At 36.5% G+C, this 26,185-nt stretch overlaps 2 protein-coding genes across 4 annotated transcripts in view; both read left to right on the top strand.

Annotated features, from left to right (window-relative positions):
* LRRC69 (leucine rich repeat containing 69) overlaps positions 1 to 9,090 on the top strand; it is a 128,245-nt gene extending 119,155 nt beyond the window's left edge. The window contains exon 9 of the mRNA XM_032249470.1: positions 9,010 to 9,090. The gene's annotated coding sequence lies outside the window, so the exon portion shown is untranslated. The remainder of the gene's footprint in view (positions 1 to 9,009) is intronic.
* SLC26A7 (solute carrier family 26 member 7) overlaps positions 1 to 26,185 on the top strand; it is a 193,189-nt gene that overhangs the window by 39,360 nt on the left and 127,644 nt on the right. For 2 of the 3 annotated variants that reach the window (XM_032249456.1, XM_032249457.1), the window contains exon 2: positions 9,010 to 9,235. In XM_032249456.1, coding sequence (XP_032105347.1) covers positions 9,043 to 9,235 — 193 coding nt within the window. In that variant the 5' untranslated portion in view covers positions 9,010 to 9,042. Of the gene's footprint in view, positions 1 to 7,644; positions 8,791 to 9,009; positions 9,236 to 26,185 lie in introns of those variants that run through there. The other variant, XM_032249452.1, reaches the window with a different exon arrangement.

Genomic DNA, 26,185 nt, shown 5'->3' with positions numbered 1-26,185 from the left:
ATACACAACAGTGTTGAGTGAGACCCTTGAAAGATGAGTTTTTTATAGGTTCAGGGGCATGTAAAATGGTGACCCAGAAAAGCCTCATTGACACATAGAAACCAAAATAACATCATTAGCAATAATTGTGTGACACTTGGACCCTAATAGTTCTACTTCTAAGGAAACAATCAGAAATCTGGATAAATATTTATTCCCAGAGATGCTTACCCTAGAGTTATCTGTAATAATAAAAAAAATTGGGAGTAACCAGTTTCTACTCCTTGGGTAAGTGAACTATGGTACATTTTTGTGAATAAATATTGTACAGTCATTAAAAACTATTTTCTCTAAGAGTTTTTGATGATATGACAAAAGCTTATGATATAAATCTCAGTGAAATAAAAAACTGCATGTATAGTAATGCCTCAACTACGTAAAGAAAGATATTTCATATTAAAAAGCTAGAACAAATTATACCAAAATTTAAATCAACAGTGTGATTATGGAACATATTTTCTTTATCTTTTAAAATGCTTTTCTATACTTTCCCAAATTGTCTACTTTACAACAGTAATTATTCAATCAGAAAAATGAAGAAAAATATTGAGAAAAATAAATAGCATCTGGATTCTTCTCAAAGTGTGTTGTGCATTTTGCTCTGTTGATCTTTGACACAGAATATAAAGCCATAAAGCTTGAAAGTGAAAGCAAAATTATAAAGTCAACTTTAAAACTTGAGTTTTTTGTTTTGTTTTGTTTTTGTGTTTTTTTTTTGAGACGGAGTTTCGCTCTTGTTACCCAGACTGGAGTGCAATGGCGCGATCTCGGCTCACCGCAACCTCCGCCTCCTGGGTTCAGGCAATTCTCCTGCCTCAGCCTCCTGAGTAGCCAGGATTACAGGCACGCGCCACCATGCCCAGCTAATTTTTTGTAGTTTTAGTAGAGACGGGGTTTCACCATGTTGACCAGGATGGTCTTGATCTCTTGACATCGTGATCCACCTGCCTCGGCCTCTCAAAGTGCTGGGATTACAGGCGTGAGCCACCGCGCCCAGCCATAAAACTTGAGTTTTAATGTCCAATTAATATATGTGAGAGTAGTTTGGCTATTTTTTAACTTTGTACACTTACTCACATTTATATGGATGCAATAATTGTCTTAAAAAACATTCCTTGTAAGGAAGAGGGAACCCTAAAATAATTATAAGCCTTCCATCTTAGAATAATTCCCTACTTTGCATATAAAAGGCTGAATGACTATATCTTAGAACTGCTGTAAAAATGATTTTCACATTACTTGTCTCCTTTAAATTAGGAATGACCTTTTGATACTATTTCAACTTGAAGAAATTTAATGAGGCTAACATTACAAGATAGAGGCTAGTTTTGAAATTTTCCCCTACATGTCAAACACTATTTGACAGTGTTCATTAAATTTGTTTTTTTTTGGGGGGGGGTGTCTTATCCCTTTGGAACAATATAGGCTCTATGGAGTATTTTAGCCATTTTTCTTCTGAGTAACACAATAGTTTTGAATAGTCCATTTTTCCCGGCAATTATTATCCCTTTCGGGCAGGAACTCTCTATCCAGGGACAGAGACTAATGAAGTTTTTAGACAAACTTCAATATCTTTTAATAGAAGTACTATATGAAAAATTTACGTGACTGCTGAAGACATAATATATTTGATTTCAGTAATTAGTCTGATATGAGCTTCCATATCTTTTTGGACAACATGAAAAAATTCCATTTGATTGTTCTCAAACAATGCCTACTAAGGAATAAATTTTGATGTGAAATACAGGGACTAGAAAATATATCCGGTTTTTCTTTTTCATAAATGATTTTAATAAAGGCTTATATATAGCATTCTTAATCAGTTTTTTAGTAATGCAATGGATTAAATTGTATTCCTCCAAAATTAATATGTTGAAGGCTTAGCCCCCCGGTGTGACGGAATCTAGAGACAGGGCCTGTGGGAGCCAGTTAGATAAGGTCATGGGAGTAGGGTTATCATGGTGGCAATGATACCCATATAAGAGGAAGCACCAGAGAGCTTCCTTCCTCTTTCTCTCTGCCATGTGAGAATGCAGAGAAACAGTGGCCATCTGCAAGCCAGTAAGAGAGCCCTCACCAGGGAGCTGAATCAGGTGACACTTTGATCGGGAACTTCTCAGCCTCCAAAACCATGAGTGATAAATTATTATTTAAGCCACCCAGTCTATAGTATTTTGTTATAACCACCTCAGCTGACTAGTACAGATAACAATGTTTAGAGGAATAGCTAATAGGTTAAGTGAAAAGCATAATTATCAGTATTGATAATAACAATCAGATTTAAAAATTTTTGATACAATGAATTAATTGGCTAGATTCAAAATATCAGACAAGGTTTAATAGAAAATGTTATGCTTAAATTTTTATGAAAATCTTCTACATAAAAAAGTATAGAGAATTTATCACTTAAACAGCGGTGGATATGGAAAAAGTTAAAATTTAATTATGCGGCACTGTTTATGCTTTTAAAGTCAGAACACAGCTAAAAATTGTGTTAAATTTTGGTATCATATTCTAAAATGAAAATTGGCAAGCTGTGGCAGGTCATGGGGAAGGTGATAATGTTGGACAGTTTAAAAGCCATATTATGTAATGGATAGCTTCCATCTCTAGCCGATTTTGAGTATTTGGGACTAGATTTAACCTCCTGCTTGAAACAAATAAAAATAACCTGATACAATATATAAAACAATGGTGTCAAGATTTTGGACATCAGACAGTGGAGGACAGTAATCTTGGAAAGATGGAAAATAAACAAAATAAGCATTAAGACTGTTCATCTTCTTTTAGAAAAGTTTGCAGCCATGGTGCAGAAGAGTGGGGGTGGAGGAGAACTCAGGAGGAGGCTGGCAGTCTTCATAGGTTGAAGAGAAGGAGCTGAGTCTGGAGACTCCAGAGCAGCTAGATTTCACATGGCAGAGTACCAGAAAGAGGAGAGACACACCGATAGAGAGCCTCAGAGATCTGTACATGCAGAATGTTCAACTAAGTAATAATGTGTACATGAATGGGAGGAATCTGTGGACACTGGGGAATGATTAAATGTGTAACCTTTGGAACTCGCATAGTTTCCATGTTTTCATCACAGTTCATGTTTTCATTAGCCAGAGTAAAAAAATCTCACAATCCACATGCAAAGAAGTAGCAAGATGGTAGATTTAAACCCAACCACATAAATAGTTAAGTGTAAATTGTATAAATAAGACACAGATTGTCACATTGGACTAAAAAAGCAAGATCCAACTATATACAACTTAAAAGAAACCTGCTTTCAATATAAAGACATAAATACAAGTAAAAAGATGAAAAATATATCATATTATGAATAACTGAAAAAACTTAGTACATGCGGTTGCAAAATGAGAATACAAAAGAGAGGCAGAATGATAATCTTCCAATATACACATATTTCCTTTAGCACAGAGGTTAATGTTTCTAGAAATAGGATTGCTAAAGCAAGTTACAAACACAATGTAGTCCTTAGGGAAATTAATTTCCTGCATGTCTATTGGGTAAATCTCTTTTTAAGCATCTTCAAATCTTCATAAGCCATGACGTGGCCATAGTTTATTTTACTTATTGTTTATCAGTTGTTAGAAATGAGAATAGGCTTTTATTAATCCTCAATTAATTAATTAATTTTTACTGCTTTCTCTTTTGCTTTACCTTTTCTTCCCCCCCTTTCTCCTTTTTCTTCTTTTCCTTTTTTCTTATTTCTCCTCTTCCTTTTCCTTTTTCTCCTTCTCCCTCTTTTATTTTTTTAATGTTTGAATGTATAAGTGATTCTTTCCCTAGGCAGTTTTTTAATTGCTGGTTTTGTGTGTGTGTGTTTGTTTTTGAGAGATGATTTTGCTCTGCTTCCCAGGCTGAAATGCAGTGGGCATGATTACAGCTCACTGCAGCCTTGACCTCCTGAGCTCAAGTGATCCTCCTGCCTCAGACTCCCAAGCAGCTGGGACTACAGGCATGAGCTACCACACCCAATTTAATTAATTAATTAATTAATTAAGTTATTTAAGTTATTTCTTTATTTTTAGAGATAAGATCTCACTACATTGCCTAGACTGAGCTCAAATTCCTGTGCTTATGTTATCCTCCCACCCCTGCCTCCTGAAGTGCTAGGATTACAGGTGTGAGCCACTGCACCTGGTCCCTAGGCATTTTGTGACTTCACTAGATTTATGTCACTTTGGCCCCTGTTATGTATCAAAATAGATCACAGAATGTGAAATAATAGCAGAAAGAAACAAATACACCAAAGAAACATGTTGGAAAGTTCTATTTAACCCAAAGAAAGCAAAGTAAGACAAGTTGGCAAACATTGTTAAGAACGTACAAGTTTGCTCACTCTACTCTACTGGTACTGTTCAGGACTGTAATTAGCTTATATATGTGCATACATATTTGAATGTAAGAGCATTTTTGAAATAAATAGCACCATAAACTATCAGAACTCTTTAGAGAATTACACTAAATTAATTAGGCCTGAAACTGAAGAACTAATTATGTGTTATGTGTCATTGGGATTAGGCTCTTAAGTAGCAGATTTTGCCTCAATAATTGGGAAAACATGTTTTAACAATCACAATGTTAGAAAATTGGAATAGGTTATTTTTCTAAGCCTGTTAATTTTAGTAATTGGAAAAACTAAAGCAGAGGTTGGATTCAGGGATGTGCCTACATGGTACTTTGGGTAAATTAGAAAAAAGTACTCTGTTGGGTAGACTTAATACAAATTACCCACTTCGTGTGGGTGTATCCCCATGCCAGCTATGTGGCTTGGTGAGCAGAGTATAGCCTTCCTTAGTATCAGACTTCACTTTACACTCAGATGAGAACTTCCAGGGTCCTCCTCTTAGAAATGCTGTATATCAACTTCCTGAGTTAGGTATGAGTTTGGGGTTGATAATTTCCAATGTCTGATCTATATTTTTCATTGGAGCCTGGATATAAATCAGTACCGTAGGTGTCCCAGTCTCCACAGATACCACATTCAAAGAAGCCTCATGTCAAAATCAAAAGTATTAAAAAGTATTGTGAAAAGAATTTCACTTTACTTATGTCTCTCTGAAACCATTAAACATGATTTAATTTATAACCTGCACAACATTTCTCAAAAGTGTCTTTCTTCAATTAAGCCTGGCCAAATTCCCTCACACTTCATAATTGCCCAAGAGACCCTCGCATGCCAACCCTCTGAAAATTCTCTCTGAAGCCCAAACCCACGAGGGCTTCTATCTGCCCTTTGCCTCCTCTGTTTCTTCTGCATTTCCCATCTGGTTTTTCTTCTCTCCATACTCCAGATTTTATAATATTAGAAAAAAGAAATGTGTTGATAAAAGAACTTTCCTTAGATTGTAAGAGAACTGGGAGAAGTTGAGCAAACAAAGATAAAATTTCATCTTATTTTTCTCCTAGAACATCTGTTTTCATTTTCTCTCCACCTGGTTATCTGATTCTTTAACAGCACAACCTGGAAACCAGGATGAGACAGACTAAATGATTTTTGGGTACTTTTGGGAGTAGGAACATTTGTATGTTAGTACTACTGAGTGAATCCAATGTCTGCAGCTCCTTCTACTAGATTCTAAAAAAGAAGCAAAGCAAATTATGTGAATAATCCTTACTCAAAAGGAATGTACAATCTCATGAGTCAGACTGGATAAAAATCACATGAAATAGATTTAAAGGAAGAAAACCAATAAACAGTGAAAATGACTGCAGCTCTATACCCACAAATAAACCGAGAGTTACCTGAATGTTTATTATATAGCATGAACAAAACTGGAGAAACCAGGGAAAGTTTCACGGAAGAGGTAAATATTGAATAAATGTGCAGAAGATGTAAAAGACCATCTAACTGGGGAAATTAGTATAGAAATAGACTAGTGTGCCGGTAATCCCAGCTACTTGGGAATCTGAAGCAGAAGAATCACTTGAACCCCGGAGGTGGAGGTTGCAGTGAGCCGACATTGTGCCACTGTACTCCAGTGCAGCCTGGGCGATAAGAGCGAGACTACATCTCAAAAAAAAAAAAAAAAAAAAAAAAAGAAAGAGTAAAAATAATGGGCAGGAGATCATAAGCATACTTACCTGCTGCAAGAGAGTCTTGGCAGGCCAAAATGCTTTTTTTTTTCCTCAAAGGGCATGCAACTCTCCATCTTCTGAGCTCCTGTATGATTTATTAGGTGACTTGACTGTTTATTTATCACACTCTGCCTTGAGTTAGTTATTGATTTTCTTCATAAAATAGTAACTCCTAGAATATAGAGATGCTATCTACTGCTTTCCCTTCCCTCTTCTGTGGCACTTAATCAAATTAACATTGCTCAATAAAAACTTGCTGAATTACAGTTAATGAGAAGCTAGTGGGTAGAAGGTGGGTAGGGGAACAGAGGACTGCATTTCTTCTGCTAATGAGTTTGAGTTTGATATTGGAGATGACTGAAATTCAAACATATCAGTGATGTAATCAAAATGAGATTTTACAAAGAATCTTTCTGTTAATCCATGTGTGAAGTGGAAGATAGATAACAAGTTCATCTTTTTATTTGGATAGGTATTCTCCCAGATGATTAGAAAGAGATATTCCATATAGATGGTACATAGTATTGAACAGTAAGCTACTTTTAGTCATTGAAACTTTTGAATGAATATACTTATCCTTCTTGAATTTTACAGGCTTTTCAAGTTACCCTGAGAATCTTATGTGTGTGAATAAATTTCTTCATAATGTTTTTTCTTTCTTTCTGGCATTGCTGATTATAAATAGGAGTGATCTATGATCTGGAGTGAGATTTTTGGCATTTTTTAAAAATATGTGTGCACATGGAATTTGAAAAAAAAAATCTGGAATTGGAATTCTAGATTTAAGCTTCAAAAATATTTTTAGGAAAGGTTTATTCTAATGTTAAGAAATTTTTCAATTGAGAGACTTCAGAACCATTTTATTAAACTAATTTCTACCCTTTCCTGATCTTAAAATGTTTTAGAACAATTGCCTGTGCTATATGATTTAGGTACTTCTGTACACCTTCAATTCATAAAATCCTGTTCATGTGAATTTTTTGTTACTGGAATTTAACACAAATCTGAAAATGATTGAAATTACACAAATAATAGATGTCAATTGGTTATTTCGGTTAAGATTTCAATTATTTTTCTCATTTTATTAACATATATTTGAATTTAAGACCTAGATAGGATTAAAAAAAATCTCTAGTGTTTATTTTTATTATAAAGGTAATACATAATCAATGTATGTATAGCTTCTGAATTTGAGTATATACTAAATGGAGTATATTAAACAAAAGTAAAGATTGTTTTTTGTGAAGGAAAAGCAATATAGTGTTTCAAGAGTGAATTTACAATTATTTGCTGAGTCCATCTCTCATGCCAAGAGGATGGGATTAAAATGCTATAACTTAGTCTCTAAATGGGGCTTTCTCTACAGGCCCCAAACCTGAACTACTGAATAGTTTAGAAATTTAATATAATGTAAACAGTTGTACAAACAAAGCAGTTTCTATTTTGTAAGTACAACCAAAGTCCACCCACCCCCCACGTCTCTTCATTCGATTTTAAAAGAAAGGTTTTTTTTTTTTTTTTTTTTTTGCGTAGATACAAAGCCAGAGATGTCATCTTTAGAAGATGGAGAGTAACTCTTCACTTTAATTTAAAAACAATAGGAAAAAGTACAGCAGGGGACCTTAGAAGTAGCCAAGGGATCCAAGTACTTTGTTATATAAAGGTTTCCAGAAATCAGATTTCTATTCTCCAAATGGATGGGCATTAAGGGCTCAGCAAACTATATACATAGTATTCTTTTCCTTGGCTCCACAATTTTAGTTAGTATATTGGCTTTTTGGTTTAATTCCAATGGCACAGTTCATAGATTTAAGTCTTTTATTTTTTTCTTTTGGAGGCTAAGTGAAATGATCATAAAAAAAATTGTTGACAGTGTGTTCTATTATAAATGTAGCACCCCTTCTTAAAAAGAGAACACCTACCCCCAAAAGTTATGCAAAAAGAAGGCAGCACCATAAAAAAAGCTAAGGACACTTCAAACAATAAACATATGCCATTCCTCAATAAGTTTTGGTTACAACAGCATGAATTATAGGACTGAGAGAAACCATTGGAGAAAACTGAATGAACAGTTTCAGAGACAGAGAAAATCTCCCGTCACAAATATTTGTTCATTGCTATTCTTATTTTCTTAGCCCATGAGATGAAATTTCAGTTGTTTATGAGAACTAGTTACTCCTTTCCCAGACTGGGCAGTAGCTATCTTAATGTTTCTGTATGAATGAAAACCTCATCTGCCTGGGAGTAAAAATAAGGACCTTTAACAATGCCCTGCTATGTTTCTGAACTTTGTAGAACTGCCAGTCATCTGATAATGTTGAATATATATAGCTCCCAAAGAAATAGGGCTGGATTCTCTGAATATGCTTTGCACAACAGATCCCTCTGACAGTTTTATGATTTTGCATAGCTTGTAGGGAGAGACTGGACTAGCTGGCTGTTTCCTGGTTTCATTAGCATAGCCCAGCCCACTTCCAGCACACGCCCAGAACTACCTCATTAACCATTGGGATTGCAGCCAAAAACATAAGACTACAGTGAATATAAGGGGAATTACTGGCGAGAGAGCTGTAGACCAACTTAACACTGAACCCATTACTTTTCCAAGACCAGAAAAAATATTACATGAACAGGAACTACTTCTCCTTCAGATAAGAGTTCAAGGTTTTAATCTATAGTTTTTAAATCTAGAATAATTAGTTGCATCATAAAAAGACATACAGCCCAGATGCATATATTGAAGTGCTTCTGTTAATCTCTCTCTGCCTCTCTCTCTCTTTTATTTACTTATTTTCTGGGTAATTTTGACATTGTAAACCACAGACGAATTGGAGCTTGGCATTGAAAGGAGGTGTTCTGCAATGATTTTTTTTTCTTGTTTAGAGAAGTTTACTTCTTCAAGAGGAAATCTGAAAAATGACAGGAGCAAAGAAGAAAAAGAAAAGCATGCTTTGGAGCAAGATGCATACCCCCCAGTGTGAAGATATTATACAGTGGTGTAGAAGGCGACTACCCATTTTGGATTGGGCACCGCATTACAATCTGAAAGAAAATTTGCTTCCAGACACTGTGTCTGGGATAATGTTGGCAGTTCAACAGGTGACCCAAGGTAATGTATTGCCTTTGATTTTCCTCTGTTTTGCAGAGTAGATGTCACTTTGCTTTCTTGGAAGAATATTGTGACCTGAAATAAACAATTTAGATAAAGAAATGGATATTAGCTTTGGGAAATAAGCATATTGGATATCTTTGGACAAGAGTTTTTCTAATTGTCTTTTTTTCTCTATATTTTGATAGCTATTAAGCATTGAATGAACTTCTGAATGACATTACGTTTTTGCAGTGTTCAAATCCATACTTTCTTTAGAGTGAAAGATCAGTAATTGTGGGAGAGTGAGTTTTTATAACATGATCTTGCTAATACAGTTTCCTACTTTCACTGAATCAAGCTATAAAATACTCCTGGCTTGGAACCTAATCGTTTTGGAACCTAATTAGCTGCACACAATTACCTGTTGTAGCCTTGAGAGTTGCTATAAACAAGGAACAAAGCTTTCTGTACATAAAGGAGGCTCTTTGCCAAGACCAGTATTTGCAAAGAGAATCCTGTGTGTCCTTAGAGCTTATGTTTTACTGTGTATGCTGATTTGCTTCTGAAGCACATTACCTATTAGATCTATTTCTTAATAAGAAATTTAAACTGGTGAGAAGTCTGATTTTAACTTTCCCCAAACAGACTAAGTGATATTCTGAATTTAGATAGGTGTTTTTATTGGCAAAAGCTACTGACCTAGCGTGCATGTGTTTGTATGTGTTTGCCTTAAAGATATATCATTGCAGGTCTTGGCTAATTCAAATAAATTTCTATCTGTAGCAAGGAAAGGAACTAATTTCTGAACCTTAAGAATTTAGAACGGTTTCCTTGGCAAAGACTCTGTAGGTTTATATTTCCTCGCAGTTTCACTACCTCCTTGGCTTTAACTATTATTCACACTGTTCAATTATAACAACTCTTTCAATTAAATTATTCTGTAGCTGGAACAATCTGGTTTGTGAATTTGTGTTTTTAGTATGATTAGGAACATCTGCACTAGTGGCTTTACTTTAAGATCCATAATACTGTCATACTTTATGGGATTCCATTTCACTGAATAGTCTTATATTACATTTTTAATGACCATTTTGCCAATAGCAAAGCATAGTAATCTTTCAGAAAAATGCAAAGTAAATAATAGGTTTGGGTATTTTTGGCCTTTTTTAAAATTCAACTTTACATTCAAAATGAAACACCACCAATGTATTTTCAAAACTTAGGTGATGAACTGGTTTTTTTAACCAGATAATTTCAGCATGTTATAGATTTATTTTGCTTTACTTTAATGTAAAATGAAAGAGAATTGTGTTTTAAATAATAATTCCATTTTTTAAACCTTTGGAAAGTATCAAGTTAATAAGAAAATTTGAGGATAAAGTTATCTATGGTATATGATTAACGATATTATTTATGCATAAGTTTTAGTAGTTAATTATATGGCTTTTATTTGGATATAGATTTTGAGGGATTTTGTTTTATGAGTCATGTATTTCACTGGTTATAAAGGGACACATTGGCCAGTCCCAAGACTGATGGGAAACACAAAACACACCCAGCCCTTGTGTCTTGAGGAGTTATGAATCTGGCTGCTGGGTCTCTTGGAAGGGTACCAGTGAATAGATAAGACTACAAAAGCTTAAAGGTTTTTGTCTGTGAATGATAAGTCTAATTTTTAAAAAATGTCTATTCTTTTAAAAACAATTTTCTCAAACTTTTTCATGGTCATCTACTATGTATAGAGAGTTCAAAAGTGAAATGCCATAAGCTACCATGTGTTTTAAGAGGCACTTCCCTAACCCCCTTACATACAAGATCTCCCCTATCCTAACAGAATCCTGAGAGACAGCAGTCTCCTCTCCATCTTTCACAAGAGAAAATGGAGGCTTTGAAGAGTTAGAAATTTTCCCTGGACCTCATACCTGATAAGTAGTGGAGCCAGGACTTGATTCCAAAGCCAACACTCCTTTATTTTCTATTTTTTATTTTTTTTTAAAACGGGGTTTCACCATGTTGGTCAGGCTGGTCTTGAACTTCCGACCTCAGGTGATCCGCCCGCCTTCGCCTCCAAAGTGCTTGGATTACAGGCGTGAGCCACCACGCCTGACCAACTCTCTTAACATTTTCACTTTATACTCTACACTGCCAGAATAACCAGACTTTTCATAACACCAATGTTATTGGTAATAGAAGACATTTCTTTGGAAAGACGTGACTATTCTTCCCTTTAAATTACTTTTGCATTCAGGTTTCATCCCTGCAGTTTTTAGATTCAAAGGCAAAATGACAAGTAAAATAACTAGAGAGGGATACAAAGGAAGGAAGGCGTTTAGATATCATTATCTCTTATTTGTATGAATACAATGTTGGCAGTTATTATCAACTAATTTTCTAAGGAAAATTAGAAAAGAGAAGGATAATTTTTGTTCTTGCATCATAACACAAACAATAGGATCAAGTACCTTTTTTAACTTGAAGCAGCTTTTCAGTTACTCAGCAGTTGAATTATATAAAATTGTCCAATTTAATGTGTTTTTTTGACCTACAAAGATAGATTGTTTATATGTTTCAATCTAGTAGCTGTTTTTCATTCTTCTTTCTCAAGAACTCCATTTAAATTAAGAAGGATAATGGAAATTCATTTGTGTTTTCTATATGTCAAATATTAAGCAACTGTTTTAAATTTATTTTAATAAAGTAAATCTTTATTAAAGGTTTTCTAATTGTTAAATATAGATGCTTTTCTATTATCAGTAGCCTTTTCTGTGTTGACTACAGTCTTTCTAAAATCCTTCATTCTCTTGGTTTTTAGACACCACTCTTGTTTTTCTCCTGCTACCTGTATGTCCTTCCCTTCTTACGATTCTCTGCAGTTTGGTTTTTTTTTTTTTTTTTTTTTTTTTGCCTCCCACTAAACAATGGTGTCCTGGAGACTCAAACCCCGGCCTTTTTTAAAAGTATAAACGATCATAATCATCCTCTTCGTGCTAATGAAACTTTCTTCTCGACTTGAGATCTACATGTTTCTTTATTAATTTTTTAAAAACCAGCCAGATTATCATTAAAATGTGATGTGTGCACACTGCAAGACTACCTTTTCCAGCTTTCTTTGAGGTTAGGTGTTGCCCTGTGATTATATTTTGGCCAAGGGAAAATGAGCAGAGGTATACTAGTCCATAAAAGTCATGTGTGATCCTCATGTCCCCTATATGTTGGCAGGTAGTAATGCCCAGGGAAAATTTGGAAGCTATGTATTGAAGGTAACATTGACTCTATCAGCCTTGTTCCCTGAGTGACCTTGGAGATCCACATATTTATCTTTGCTAACCTAGGATGTTCTAAATGTACTTCAAATGCAGTGTCTTCTAAAACAAACTGAATAAAACCTCCATGTTAACCAGAATTATAATAATTAATAACAACAGTAATTTTTAGACACAGATGCAAGCACTATTGTAAGAACACTTGACATATATACAAAACTGAAGCTGGGAGAGGACAAAAAACTTGCCTAAAGTCACACAGCCAATGAGTGGAAGAGGCAGGATTTGAACTCAGGTAATCTGGCTCCTGAGACTATGCCCTCACCTTTATACTAGACGACCTCTCTTAGAAAGTCCTGCACATCATTCTCAACTCTTTCCTCTCTTTTGGCACCCTGCCCATTAGCATACGATCAGCTGCCAGGTTCTTTTGTTTCTATCCCCCATCTTTTTAACCAAGTAGTCTTGTTTCATGGGCCCTGCAGCTGCTCTAATTCTCTGTCTGAACTATTGATATCATTATCATCTTGTGAGTCTTCATTCCTTACTCTGTCTCCGCCTGTAGGCCATATTCCATACTGCAGTCAGAATAATCATAAAAATCTGAATGTATTGATCCTGCTCAGAATTGTTTAAAGAACCTCTGTTTTCTTCAGAATAGAAATCCAATTCTTCATCATGTCCTATTAGATTATTAAATAAACTGGGCTTCTTGATACAAAGCTCTACTCAAAGAGATCTATCCTCTGAGAATTGCTCCCCATCTCCTGGGAAGATGTTTTATTCTCTCCTACTCCCTTTGTACTTTTTACATATCTCTTTGATAGGCCTTAACACATTGTATTATAATATCTTGCTACAACTCTTTCCACCCTAGTCTGTAAGCTCTAGAAACAAGACAATGTCTTAATCTGTATATTATTTCCAGCTTGTGTATTGCCTGGGACATAAATGTTTGTTGGAAGAATTAAAACATTCTAGAAGCCACCAATTGTTCCATTGTAGCATGTGATCACTCTAGAGAGGAAACCGAATTTAAATTAATTCTTGTGTTTTATTATACAAATAAATGTAATAAAGATACTGATAGTAAAAACATACATTAAAATAAACATAATTTATTTTTTCCAATTTCTCATACTTTCTTGAAGTTTACCTCCTGACAAATCTAGTAAAAGATATGTTTCCTTTGTCCCAATGTTAATTTTTTTCTTCAACCAAGAGTAACAGATATGAGTAGTTTATATAAAAGTCCAGATGCCTAGCTTCTCCTGAAAAATCTAGACATGGCCATACAGGGCCTACATTCCCATGCAGCAAAATCTGCAGGCCCTTAAGAGAGGCTACTCACTTTTGCCACAGCCCCGACCTCTCACAAGTTCACTGCCACACTTACTACTGCTGTGCCCATTATCTACCTATGAATGCCTAAATTTGTTTCCCCTGCCAAGACACTTTCTAACATATTTTGTTTAAATGCCTCAAATTTGCCTTTGAATAAAACTTTTATAGGGAGATGACATAAGATTAGCTTCTTCACCTAGACCCAGAGAACCTTCAGGTGAACCTTCATGAGTTCCACCTGGACTCATAAGTTCTAATATACTTTATTTCTTTATAAAAGTATGCATTGTCTGTTACTGATTTTTACAATGCGTTCTGGGAAGGAGTCCAGCAGCTTGACCAGACTGCCAAAGGGGTGATTACCCCTTTCCAGAGTAAATAGATATAATATATAGATGTATATAATTACATGTATATGTGTTAATTTCAAGAAAGAAAGATAAAGGAAACTTCAGGTCCTTCTTTTACTCAGTTCAAATATTTCCTAGAAACCACTTGTATTTTTAAAAATATTTTTAAAATTCTGCACTTCTCATTAGTAATATCAGGTAAGAGCCTTTATATTTAGTATCTGCCATGACGTTCTTTAACTGATATCTTGAAGACCTTCACTGTCAAATATATTTTGTAGATAAGCAAACATTTGTAGAGAATGTCATTGATTTAAAACATGTCACCAACATGGGTACAAGCTAAGCAGTGTTAGACTCTTGTTTCTGAAGCATTTAATGTGCATTGCAGCCGGAATGACCACTTGGGGGAAAGACTTTCTGTTTCCAACATGAAAACTCAAGCATTGAGACAGGGTGGAGACCTGAAATGCATGACTTGCCATATAAAAACCGAATCCACTGGGGTGGAATATGAGAATGTTTGGCCTTGTACTCCAAGGGATCACCTAGAATTTTTCTTCCCAAACCATGCAAATTTTAAGCTGCCATAGGGTTGGCTGGATGTTCAAACCACAAGGTTTTGGGCTGCAGACAAAAGATGGATGTTCCTTACAATTATGCAGAATGTGTGGCATTACTGGCATCAAAACCTGTGTGTGAAAGCTGAGCTTCATTGAACTTCTGAGGGCAGCTTAGTGACATGCAGAACAATAAGTGGAAATTCCTGAGCATACTGCATTGCAAAGATTAAAGGCTTGTCTGGGAATGCTTCCCTGTATGTTCTCAGCCTTGGGGATATGGAATCCTAGCATTAGCCACATATCTTGAACTCAATTCCCTTAATCACTGTATCTTCCTGCTAGTAACTATTCTCCAAGAACAATGGCATCTAAATATTCCTAAATGAGTCTAAAGTATATTTTCCTTACCCACATGAAAATGTAGAGGAGCACAGAAATGACACATTCCTGTCTTTTCCTTCTCCACTTCCCCTCATCCCATGACCCATCCCCTCACTACAGGGCCAAGCTTCATTTGGTACTTTTGACTCCCTTTATATTTTTCTTTAATGAAAAACAATGATGGTGTAGGTATTAAAGGACCCTGTATTTATTTATGCAGTTAGCATAATGCTCCCTATGACATTTAGAGCTGTCCATATGGAAGCACCATGACCTAATTTTAGATCGTTGAAAACATGGCAAGGTTTGCAACAAAATACATTGGTAGTGAGTGTCAGGATGAGGTATGTGGTCTATCTTCTGTTTTTATCTGCTATGACTCATCCCTGCTGCTTTTAGGAACTGTATCTCAGATTAGTTTGGGGAAACAACCTGTCTTCCATATCTAGTACAAGTGATTTAGGTGAGCATCTAGTCCTGGAACAGTGGATGGTGTCCAGGCTGATCAGGGGACCGAATACCCCTAGACCAGGATTCTTAAACTGGAGGCCTATTGGAACCACCTTGGGGCTTAAAAGAACGCTAATGCTAGGGTTCCATCTCTAACAATGAAACCACATTTTCTGGAAATTGTGCCCAGGCATTGAGACATTGTCTTTCTTCTATTCTTTCAACAAATGTTGCAGTTTCTAATGTGAAACAGGTGGGAGCAGAATCTAGCTATAATTATGGGTCCAGGTGAAGTTTTGTGGGCCAAGATGTGATAATTAGTGTAATTTCATATACCTGGCCAGTGACTGATTCAAAAGTAAGATCTGACCTCTAGGCATAAGGATATGGGTTTACTATACAAGGGGCCAGCTATTTATTATTAAAATGGTAATGGCAATCTAAATGACCTGAGTGGTCAGTCTGGGTCCCAGTACATGTATGAGACCTTTTAGGAAGCCAAAGCTTCTTTTGTGCTGAAACTGATGATAGTAGAGATAATGTTCCTCTGTAGTTTCCCAAGACTGTCACAGCCTGAGAATGAAGCCAACCCAGCAAAATGCACAGTAGAGAGAAACTGAGTCCTAATGACGACTATGACAGCCCTGACCTTTCATTAGCATGTGCAAACACTTTTTACTGTGCTTATATAGATTTAAGTTGGGTTTCTTCTAGTCAACTAATGACACATTTGAGTGCTATTACAGGGTAAATGTTTCATAAATTATTTTTCTTTCTTTTTTACTTTTTTTTTTTTTGAGACGGTGTTTCACTCTTGTTGCCCAGGTTGGAGTTCAATGGCGCAATCTTGGTTCACTGCAGCCTCCACCTACTGGGTTCAAGCAATTCTCGTGCCTCAGCCTCCTGAGTAGCTGGGATTACAGGCATGTACCACCATGTCCAGCTATTTTTTTGTATTTTTATTAGAGACAGGATTTCACCATATTGACCAGGGTGGTCTTGAACTCCTGACCTCAGGTGATCCATCCACCTCAGCCTCCCAAAGTGCTGGGATTACAGGTGTGAGCCACTGTGACTAGCATACATAAATTATTTCTGATCTTGTGAAATACAGAAAGATAGATATTATTCTACTGAAGAGCATCTCTTGAAAATAGGAGCTCTGAACGTTACATGAATTGACCTTACTTCTAAGACTGCTAAGACGGATTCAAACCTAAAACTGCGCTGCTCCATTCCTCACTCTTCATTGGTATCTGTTCCCCAGCTTGCTTCTAGCATGACAGAAATAGCCTGTGTGGGACTGGGGCTTGCTTTGAGTCTCCCTTCACATCTACCCCTCAGGCTGCCCCTTCCTATGATGACATGTCACCTGCCTTGATAAAATAAAACCCAGGGTTTCTCACCAAAAGAGAGCTTTGCTGGTAAGAAGCAATACAAGGAGCTATTGCTCTTTCCCCTGAGGTCCCCTCGCTGCCCCCTGCTACATAGAGTAGCTTAGGAGGAGAGAGAGAGGGGAGACATGCTTTAATACTGGCCTGAGCATCCATGAACACTAGATTTTACCATGTAGCAGAGGTGACACACAGATGAAATGTTTGAATGAAACTTTACTAAATGCTAGAGAGCAATGAAAAGGAAAAATAACCAGGCTTACTGCTGTCCACTTGATTTGATCATCTTGTTTCAGCTGTTTCTTCTATCAGGACAGATGCTATCTCTAACGCTTGCCAGTTCAGAGCACCACTGTGGACTTTTAACCTCTCCCATTCTGAGTCCAGGAGGAAGGCCTGCTTTGGGCTCTCCTAACCATTTTAACATTGGAGACATCTGCACAAAGGCAAGACTTGCCTCCTATCCATAGCCTCAGCAGCGTAGTTTCTTCTCATTTAATACAATTTTTCTAAATAAAAACAAAAACAGAAAACATTTTTCCCCTTCATTCTTTATGCTTGACTGGCTTTTCTTTCTATAGAGTTTGTTTTTCATGAGCTAATCCATTTTCTTTTTTATTTTAGGTTTGTAGGTACGTGTGAAGGTTTGTTACATAGGTAAAACATATGTCATGGGGGTTTGTTGAACATATTATTAGTATGTATTAGTCCATCACTGTATTAGTCCATTCTCACGCTGCTATGAAGAAATACCCGAGACAGGGTAATTTATTTAAAAAAGAGGTTTTATTGACTCAACAGTTCCACATGGCTGGGGAGGCCTGAGGAAACTTACAGTCACAGGGTAGGCACTTCTTCACAGGGTGGCAGGAGAGAGAATGAATGCAAGCAGGGGAAATGCCAGACACTTATAAAACCGTGAGCTCTCATGAGACTCACTCATTATCACGAGAAAGGCATGGGGGAAACTGCCCCCATGATTCAGTTACCTCCACCTGGTCCTTCCTGCATGTGGGGATTATGGGGATTACAATTCAAGGTGAAATTTCAGTGGGGGCACAGAGCCAAGCCGTATCACCCAGCTATTGATCTAATCCATTTTCAAGCTTTACTTGCCACTCTTCTACTGGTTAATTGTAGGAATATATTTCCATCTTAACTCTTCCTTCCTAGCTCTAGATACAAATAGCCAGCTGCCTATTGGGCACAATCTCAATGTCTGCCAGGGACAAATTTTATAACTGACACATCATTTTTCCTACCAAAAGTAGTCCTTGTCCTCCATTTTTTATTGTAATTCAAGACATCCCCCACCTACCCAGTTGTTCATGCCAGAAATATGGGAGTGATCCTTCTTCCCCTGTCCCCTCAACAACAATACTGAATTAACCAAGTTCTATAAATTCTTCCCTCTTAATGTCTGTCCAATACAGCTGATGTCCATTGTCCTCATGGCCACTTTCCTGATAATAGTAGATATAACCAACAATTGCTAAATGTTTAAAGTGTGCCATAAGCTGTACTAAACATTCATTGTCTATATATTAATTAATATTCATAACCATAAGAGTTTGATACTGTTATCTGTATTTAACAGACAAAGCAAAGTAGATTAATTTGCTAAAGTAATCCAGTTAACATAAGGCGGAAGGAGTGTTTAAATGCAAATCTGACTCCTGAACCTGTGCTTCTGCCTTGACAGCCACCAAAATTTATCTTGCTGGTTAGGATGTATCTTACATACAGTTTTGTTCCTCTATGGTTTATCTTAAACTGTAACTAAACTAAATTTTGAGTTAGATAGTGGAAACCTTGTTCTTAAAATTCTTCAGCAACACTGAAAAACTTTTTTACCTTCTCTTTCGCTCTGTGTTGTTCCTCTGCTTCACGTGATCTCCTTGGCCTCTCTCGCATTCCTTACTGTCTTTTTCCTCATCCCTTTCTATTTCTAGCTCCTTCCTGAAACTCCAAATATTTCCCTGGGACTGAAACCACAGGCATGCATTGACTGGCTTGTACAGCATTAGGAATCAATATTTAAATACTGGGAGACTTCATTTAAAATTAAAGATTTCCCTCCCTTCATTTAAATATAATCATCTAACCACATTCCATATTCCCAAATGGCAACGATGCACTGAAGTTGACTTTTGCCTGCACCCTTTACATGAGCATGGACTTTCTAATTTCCCATACCCCTCCACATTCCCATTTTTTGGTATACCAGCACTACTTAACACCTGCTGTTCATTCTGCTCAGCTCTAGAACAGATGTTCTGAAACTCAGCTCAAGGACAACTTGACTGTCCAAGGTCATCAAAGCATTCAGAAGAACAACGTATTTAATATAAAAGTAAACAATACTTAGAAGGCAGTTATGGCTATCAATTGCCAACTTTCCTCTCATTACTCAGGATTAGACTTCTGAAAATGCTTTACAAGGCCCTTTGGTATCTGAATCCCACTTACCTTTCCAGCCACACCTTTTATTATATTCCCTTCAGCATCATATGTTCTGTCTATACCGGACTGCACTTCATATTCTAAAGGATCATGCTTCTTTGCCTCAGGATATTTCCATATGCTATTTCCTTTAAAATGAATCCTCCTTCCCTGCCTTGGCCGTTTTACATGATTATAACCTTCCATATTTCAGGAATGGGTTTAGTTCAGTAACTCAACAATGGCTACATATTAGAGTCTCTTGTGACACCGAAAAAAAAAATACTCATGTCCAATCAGCACCCTAGATTAATTAAATCAGAATCTCTGGGGAATTTAGGGCAAATAATTTTATGTTCTGTGCCTCAGCTTACTCAACTAATAAAAAAATTAAAAATGAGCAGCCAGTATTGAGAACTATAGGCTTTCAGAAAGTACTCTTGATATTTTGATTTTGTTTTTCCATGGTACTTATATCCATAACGTACTTTATAGCATTTGTTTTTTATTCATATTTAATTTATCACTGTATTAGTCCATTTTCATACTGCTATAAGTACCTTAGACTGGGTAATTTATACAGGAAAGAGGTTTACTTGACTCACAGTTCCATATGACTGCGGAGGCCTCAGAAAACTTACAGTCACAGCAGAAGGGGAAACAAGCACCTTCTTCACAAGGCAGTATCAGAGAGAAGAGAGCAGGGGAAACTGATACTTATAAAACCATTAAATCTCATGAGAACCCATGAGATGGTTGTGGGGCAAACCACCACAGTGATCCAATCACTTTCCACCAGATCCCTCCCTTGACACATGGGGACTATGGAGATTATAATTTGAGATGAGATTTTGGGGGACACAGAGCCAAGCCATATCAATTGTCTAAGCCATCTGTTCCTTGAGGGCAGAGATTATTTACAGTCTAGGAATACCAACCACTTTGGCTTTAGCACTGAAAGTCTTGAGTTCCAGGAAACCCTTTCAGCTCCTATCCACAGTATTTGGCACAGAGTAAGTACTCAAGTATTTGTTGACAGTGAACAATCACACTTGAGATAGATGGATGGGGTTTTCCTATGCCCATGCTCCTTTTGGTGCCTCCTCTCTTCGTGGGAACTTTGTCTCTTTCTGTTTCTATTACTTAAGCTCCTGGGCATGTTGGACTTGAGGTTTCTTGAACATGGTGATTCTTTATGTTCATGCTTGTGAGATCTCACCTGTATAGCAAGTCACAGGAGGAAAGTATGATGCAATTGGCCTCAACCTCTCTAATGATTAGAAAAACTGACCTTGGATTAATAATGGTTGTCTACAAACTAAAAGAATGCGTGTTTAGAGAAATTTATTTTCACACAATTGTGGTTGTTGAATATATGTAAATTTACCCTGGGAGACCTACTTGTAATAACACTTAATCCTGAGCCCACTGATGCTGTAAACTAGATAGCTGGTTATACTGTGGTTTGCTAATAACTATTCTAAGACCACCACAAACCAGTTACCAGAAGGAAATAACTTTCATCATTGCCCACACAATTTGGGTTGGATTTTTTTGTGTGTGTAATTCTTGGAAGTGCCTACAGCCACCTTATTATTTTGTTTTTAAGAATACTAATCCATTTTGCTAGGATTCTTCATTTCTATTCAAAAATATTTGAAAGAATACAAATTCTTTTTTCTATGTTCTTGGAAATTGATAGAGGAGTATAAGACAACAATCCCTTATTATTTTTTCCGTCTTCAGAAATGTGTACAAAAGTATATGAGAATATGTTCTTGTTATTTTTACCTTGAAGATATCATTCTGATGTGGGTATGTAAGGGTGGGAACATTTTCTTGATGAAAGTTTGTAGAGTATCACTTTCAGCCACTTTTTGCCTTGAGTAGATTGCATAACCCAGAGAGTTGCCAAAGAATTCTGTGTTTTTATTTAGGAACATGAAGACTAGTACAATCTCATCTACATCACATAACATGAAATGAATATTTGTTAGTGAAAATTGGATCAACAAAGTGGCAGTCTTAAAAAGCTATCAAGGTTTGATTTGCTACAGATATATACTATATAATGTGGAATTTTAAGAAATCAGGTTCTGCTAACCACTCCTTCCCTAGAAAGGATCTCAAGGGAACTGTATACACAGGTAACATCTAGGGAAGGGCAACCATTGTCCCATTTTATCAGCTGAGTTAGTGTGCAAAGCATAGCTCTAGCAAAGCTGGAATGGAACAAAGCAGTTTAGACCTGATATCCAAGAGGAGTTTCTTTCTTTCTTTTAAAGCTAAAGTTTGAATGCACTTATGGGGGAAAAAAAGAGGAACTTACAACTTACTTTCAGGCAGGCCCTGGTCCTTTTATTATGCCAGTACCATGGATTAGGAAATAGTAGAAGAGAGTAAAACACCATTAAATATGAACTCCTCCTACCAGGAAATGTATCCTCTTCAGAGTGTTCGATTTTGACCCCTCCACTTAGCAGCATTCCTCTTGGAAGAGGTGGCAGACAGAAGAGGTCTGAGAATTCTTGTTCTACAGATTGAGCTGAGGTTGTGGCACTGTGCCTGGAGATGGCTGGATAGAATCAAGACATTGCTGAAGGTAGGATTTAGGTCAGGTTCAGGGAGGTTAGCTAAGACATACAAACTCAGCCTGGTAAGTGTAAAGTTAAACACCTGAATGTCAACCAGTAGGACTGGGACACAAGAAGTAAAACTGGAGAATCAAGTATCCAAGCTTAGGCAAGATGTAGAAACCAGTCAGAATTAGAACCAAGGGTCAAAGTTCTGGGTAAAAAGGGGTCTGAATTATAGTTTAGGAAGCCAGCAGCAATCATAGATCTCAGGCTTTCCTAATTCTCTACCCAGCATCTGAACAGTATTCAGATTTTGGTGGGCAAACCTGAGCCCATAGAAGGCAGGGAGTTTTATTGATACTGACTTTAAGAATTATCTCATTATTAAAAATTTATGGACTGCCGGGCGCGGTGGCTCACGCCTGTAATCCCAGCACTTTGGGAGGCCGAGGTGGGCGGATCATGAGGTCAAGACATCAAGACCATCCTGGCCAACACGGTGAAACCCCGTCTCTACTAAAATTACAAAAATTAGCTGGGCGTGGTGGCACACACCTGTAGTCCCAGCTACTGGGGAGACTGAGGCAGAAGAATTGCTTGAACCCGGGAGGCAGAGTTTGCAGTGAGCCAAGATCAGGCCACTGCCCTCCAGCCTGGCACCTGGTGACGGAGCGAGACTCTGTCTCAAAAAAATTTTTTTTATGGACCATAAAATGTTTAATATTTTGATAATACACTCATAAATCTTGAAGGGTGTCAAATAACATGCTTAATTTCTTATATGTTTTTATAATATTTTAACAATTACTAATATAAAACCAATATTTCAGCATTTAATAAGTAAATCATTATTTAAGATAATTCTAAATAATTCTTCATAATGTAACCATGTACCTCTATGCATAAATGTTACCTTGTGTGCTGTGAATCTCCTTAACTTATGAACATTATCTGTCTTCAAACCAATTCTATCTCTAAGTTTTTTCAATTGCAACAAAGTGATCAATAATAATTTTAGAACTACAGTTTTACAGAAAGGAAATTGGCTCTGAATGGTGATTCTCTGGTCCCAAGTAGATTCATGATATATGCATCTCAGCTAAAAGTTATTTCAGTTCTACAAGTCTCTGAAGTAAAAACTGAACTATAAAGGGACAACTGTCAGGCAGATATGGATGATATCAAAAGGCAGATATTGGAAATCTGTTATTATGGTTTCTTTTCTGTACTCATCATTTTTGCTGCTTTGACTATTTATGAACATGCTGCCTTGACTTTATAGCCTTGGTTCTTTATATTAAGAACAAGCACTTGCAACATTGTATCATTTCATTAAAAAAACTGAATAGGGGATTTCAGTTTATCTCCTATTTTAAAAGAAAACCCTTCTTGACTGAAAGTAACTGTTAGTGTAAATTTCTCTTAAATGTCAAATACGGCATTTAGGCCTTGAAGATACCATATTAAGAGGATGATAATGATATCTAAACCTATACATATACTGACACTTACTTAATTCTTTCTTTGTGCTTGCCCTGTATTGGGCCATAAGCTGTTTTTCTTCTGGACTTTGTCTGGAATATCCTCTTAGTTCCCTTCCTTCCTTCCTATCACCTTTATAAGGTTCTTCCTCCGAGACTTAAACAATACTACCCTAATCGTTCTGAAATAGATTAAGTCTTTCATGTGATCCTGTAACTTCCAATACTTCTTTTTAAAAACTTCACATGTAAATATTTATTTACTCTGGGTATTTTCTGCTAAACTCTGAGATCTGTAGGTGCAGGCATAGTATCATATCTACTTCATTTATCACTAAATTTCTTGTACCTAGGTAAGTGATTTAGCACAAAGGAGGTATTCAATAGTTGAATAAAAGAATCATTGATAGGGATTATCACTCCAGTTTTTTTTTAACAGTGGAAGACTGAAGTTCAGAGAGGTTAAATAACTTGTAGAAGGTCTCAGCCAAAAAGAGGTGAAGCTGAGATCCAAATCCATATAGCTCTGCTCTCCTAAATGTTACTACCTCTAGGGTTTGTCCAGAGTACATTTAGTTAGTACCAGATGCATTTGGCTTGGTGCTGCAAGACCAAGTAAAAGAACATGTGGAAATCCGCTTATCAGAGGAAAAGTTCCTGCCTGCTGAGATGCATGTGTCTATAGCTTTCCCTGGAATTGAAACACATGTCTCCAACATGCCCAAGCAAATTAATTCTAACATTTTCCCCCAGCAACACCGGGAGAAAAATCAGAATCATTTAATTGAAGCACTCCTTAATGTCACATACAAGGAGGAAAGCTATGATGTCAGCACAGATGTATTCCCAGATAGACAATGGCCCCGCCAGCCTGACACTTCAAAACAAAATAGAAACTTCATGGGAACATGCAGAACAGAAGCTAGGGAAAAAGAATAAACCTGGAAAACCAAAATAGTACTCACCCCACTCCCTATACCTGAGCATCCTGGAAGATCACCACGCTAGATTTGCCTACAATCTCTCTCCAGTCCTCCCCATGATGTTTCTGTTGTTGATAGCCCTCTATTATAGGTCACTTATTCTTCCAGACTAGCCCTGTCTTAGGTTCAAACACTTCCAGGTTGTTTCTTTAAGAGTATTTTCTTTCATGGTTTTCCAAACCTCATTAAGTACTGTATATCTGTTCAGGAGGTCACCTTCCAAAAATTTTTTTGTTTATAATTGATACAAAATTGTACATAATTATGAAGTACAGTATGATGTTTTAATACATATAAACATTGTATAATGTTCAAATCAGGAGAGTTATCATGTCTATCACTTCAGATCTTTATTATTTCTTAGTCTTAATAACTTTTAGAATCTTCTTTTCCAGCTATCTTGAAACATACAATACATTGTAGTAGCTGCATGCTACTATGTAATTGAACACCAGAATTTATTCTCCTGTCTAACTGTAACTTTGTGCCTGTTGACCAATTTCTCCCCATTCCCTCTCCATCATCCCCTCCACAGCCTCTAGTAACCACTGTTTTACTCTCTACTTCTATCAACCTTTTTAGAGATCAACCTTTTTAGATTTTGCATCTAAGTGAGATTATGTGGTATTTGTCTTTCTGTTTCTGGCTTATTTTAGTTAACATTATGTCCTCCAGGTTCATCCATGTTTCTACAAATGAAAGGATTTTATTCTCTTTTTCTAGATGAATAGTATTCCATAGTTTATACTGCAGTCTCTTTATCCATTTGTCAGTTGATAAATGCTTAGGTTGATTTCATCTCTTGGCTATTGTGAATGGTGCTACAATAAATACGGGAATGCAGCTATCTCTTCAACATACAGCTTTCAATTCCTTTGGATATATACCCACCAGGAGAATTGGTGGATCAAATGGTAGTTCTGTTTCTTATTTTCTGAGGAAGCTCCATATAATTTTCCATGATGGCTATACTAATTTACATTTCCACCAACAGTATCTTTCATCATCCCCACTAGCATTTGTTATTTGTTTATTTTTTGTCTTTTTGATGACAGCCATTCTAATTCGGGTAAAGTGTATCATTGTGGTTTTCATTTGCATTTCCCTGGATATCACTGATGTTAAGCATTTATCATATACCTGCTGGCCATTTTTATGTCTTTGGAAAAATGTTTATTTAGATTTTTTGCCTATTCCTTGACTGGATTATTTGGATTTTCTTTGGGGTGTGTCTGTGTGTGTGTGGGTGTGTGTGTGCGTTTCTAGTTTTTTTTTTTTTTTTTTTTTTTTTTTTTGGTTTTTCCTATTAAGTTGTTTGAGTTCCTTTTATATTCTGAATATTAACTTCTAGTTGGATGCACAGTTTGCAAATTCTCCCTTTATGTAGGCTGTCTCTTCACTCTGTTGATTGTTCCCTTTGCTCTACAGAAGCTTTTTAGTTTGATGTAATCCCATTTGTCTATTTTTGCTGTTATGACCTGTGCTTTTGAGATCCTATCCCAAAAATCCTTGCCCAGACCGATGTCCTGAAGCATTTTACTTGTGTTATTTTCTAGTAGTTGTATAGTTTTGAGTATTACATTTGAGTTGTTAATTCATTTGAGTTGATTTTTGTATATCATGTTGTTTTGGTTAGTGTGGCTCTGTAGTATATTTTGAAGTTAGGTAGTGTGATGTCTCCAGATTTGTTCTTTTTGCTCAAGATTGCTTTGGCTATTCAAGGTCTTTTATGACTCCATAC

This window comes from Sapajus apella, unplaced genomic scaffold (assembly GCF_009761245.1).
Source record: "Sapajus apella isolate SASKATOON/1434 unplaced genomic scaffold, GSC_monkey_1.0 scaffold3, whole genome shotgun sequence".
Classification (NCBI taxonomy): Eukaryota; Metazoa; Chordata; class Mammalia; order Primates; family Cebidae; genus Sapajus; species Sapajus apella.
Note: the sequence above shows the minus strand (reverse complement) of the source record. Positions and strands in the feature narration are given on the sequence as shown.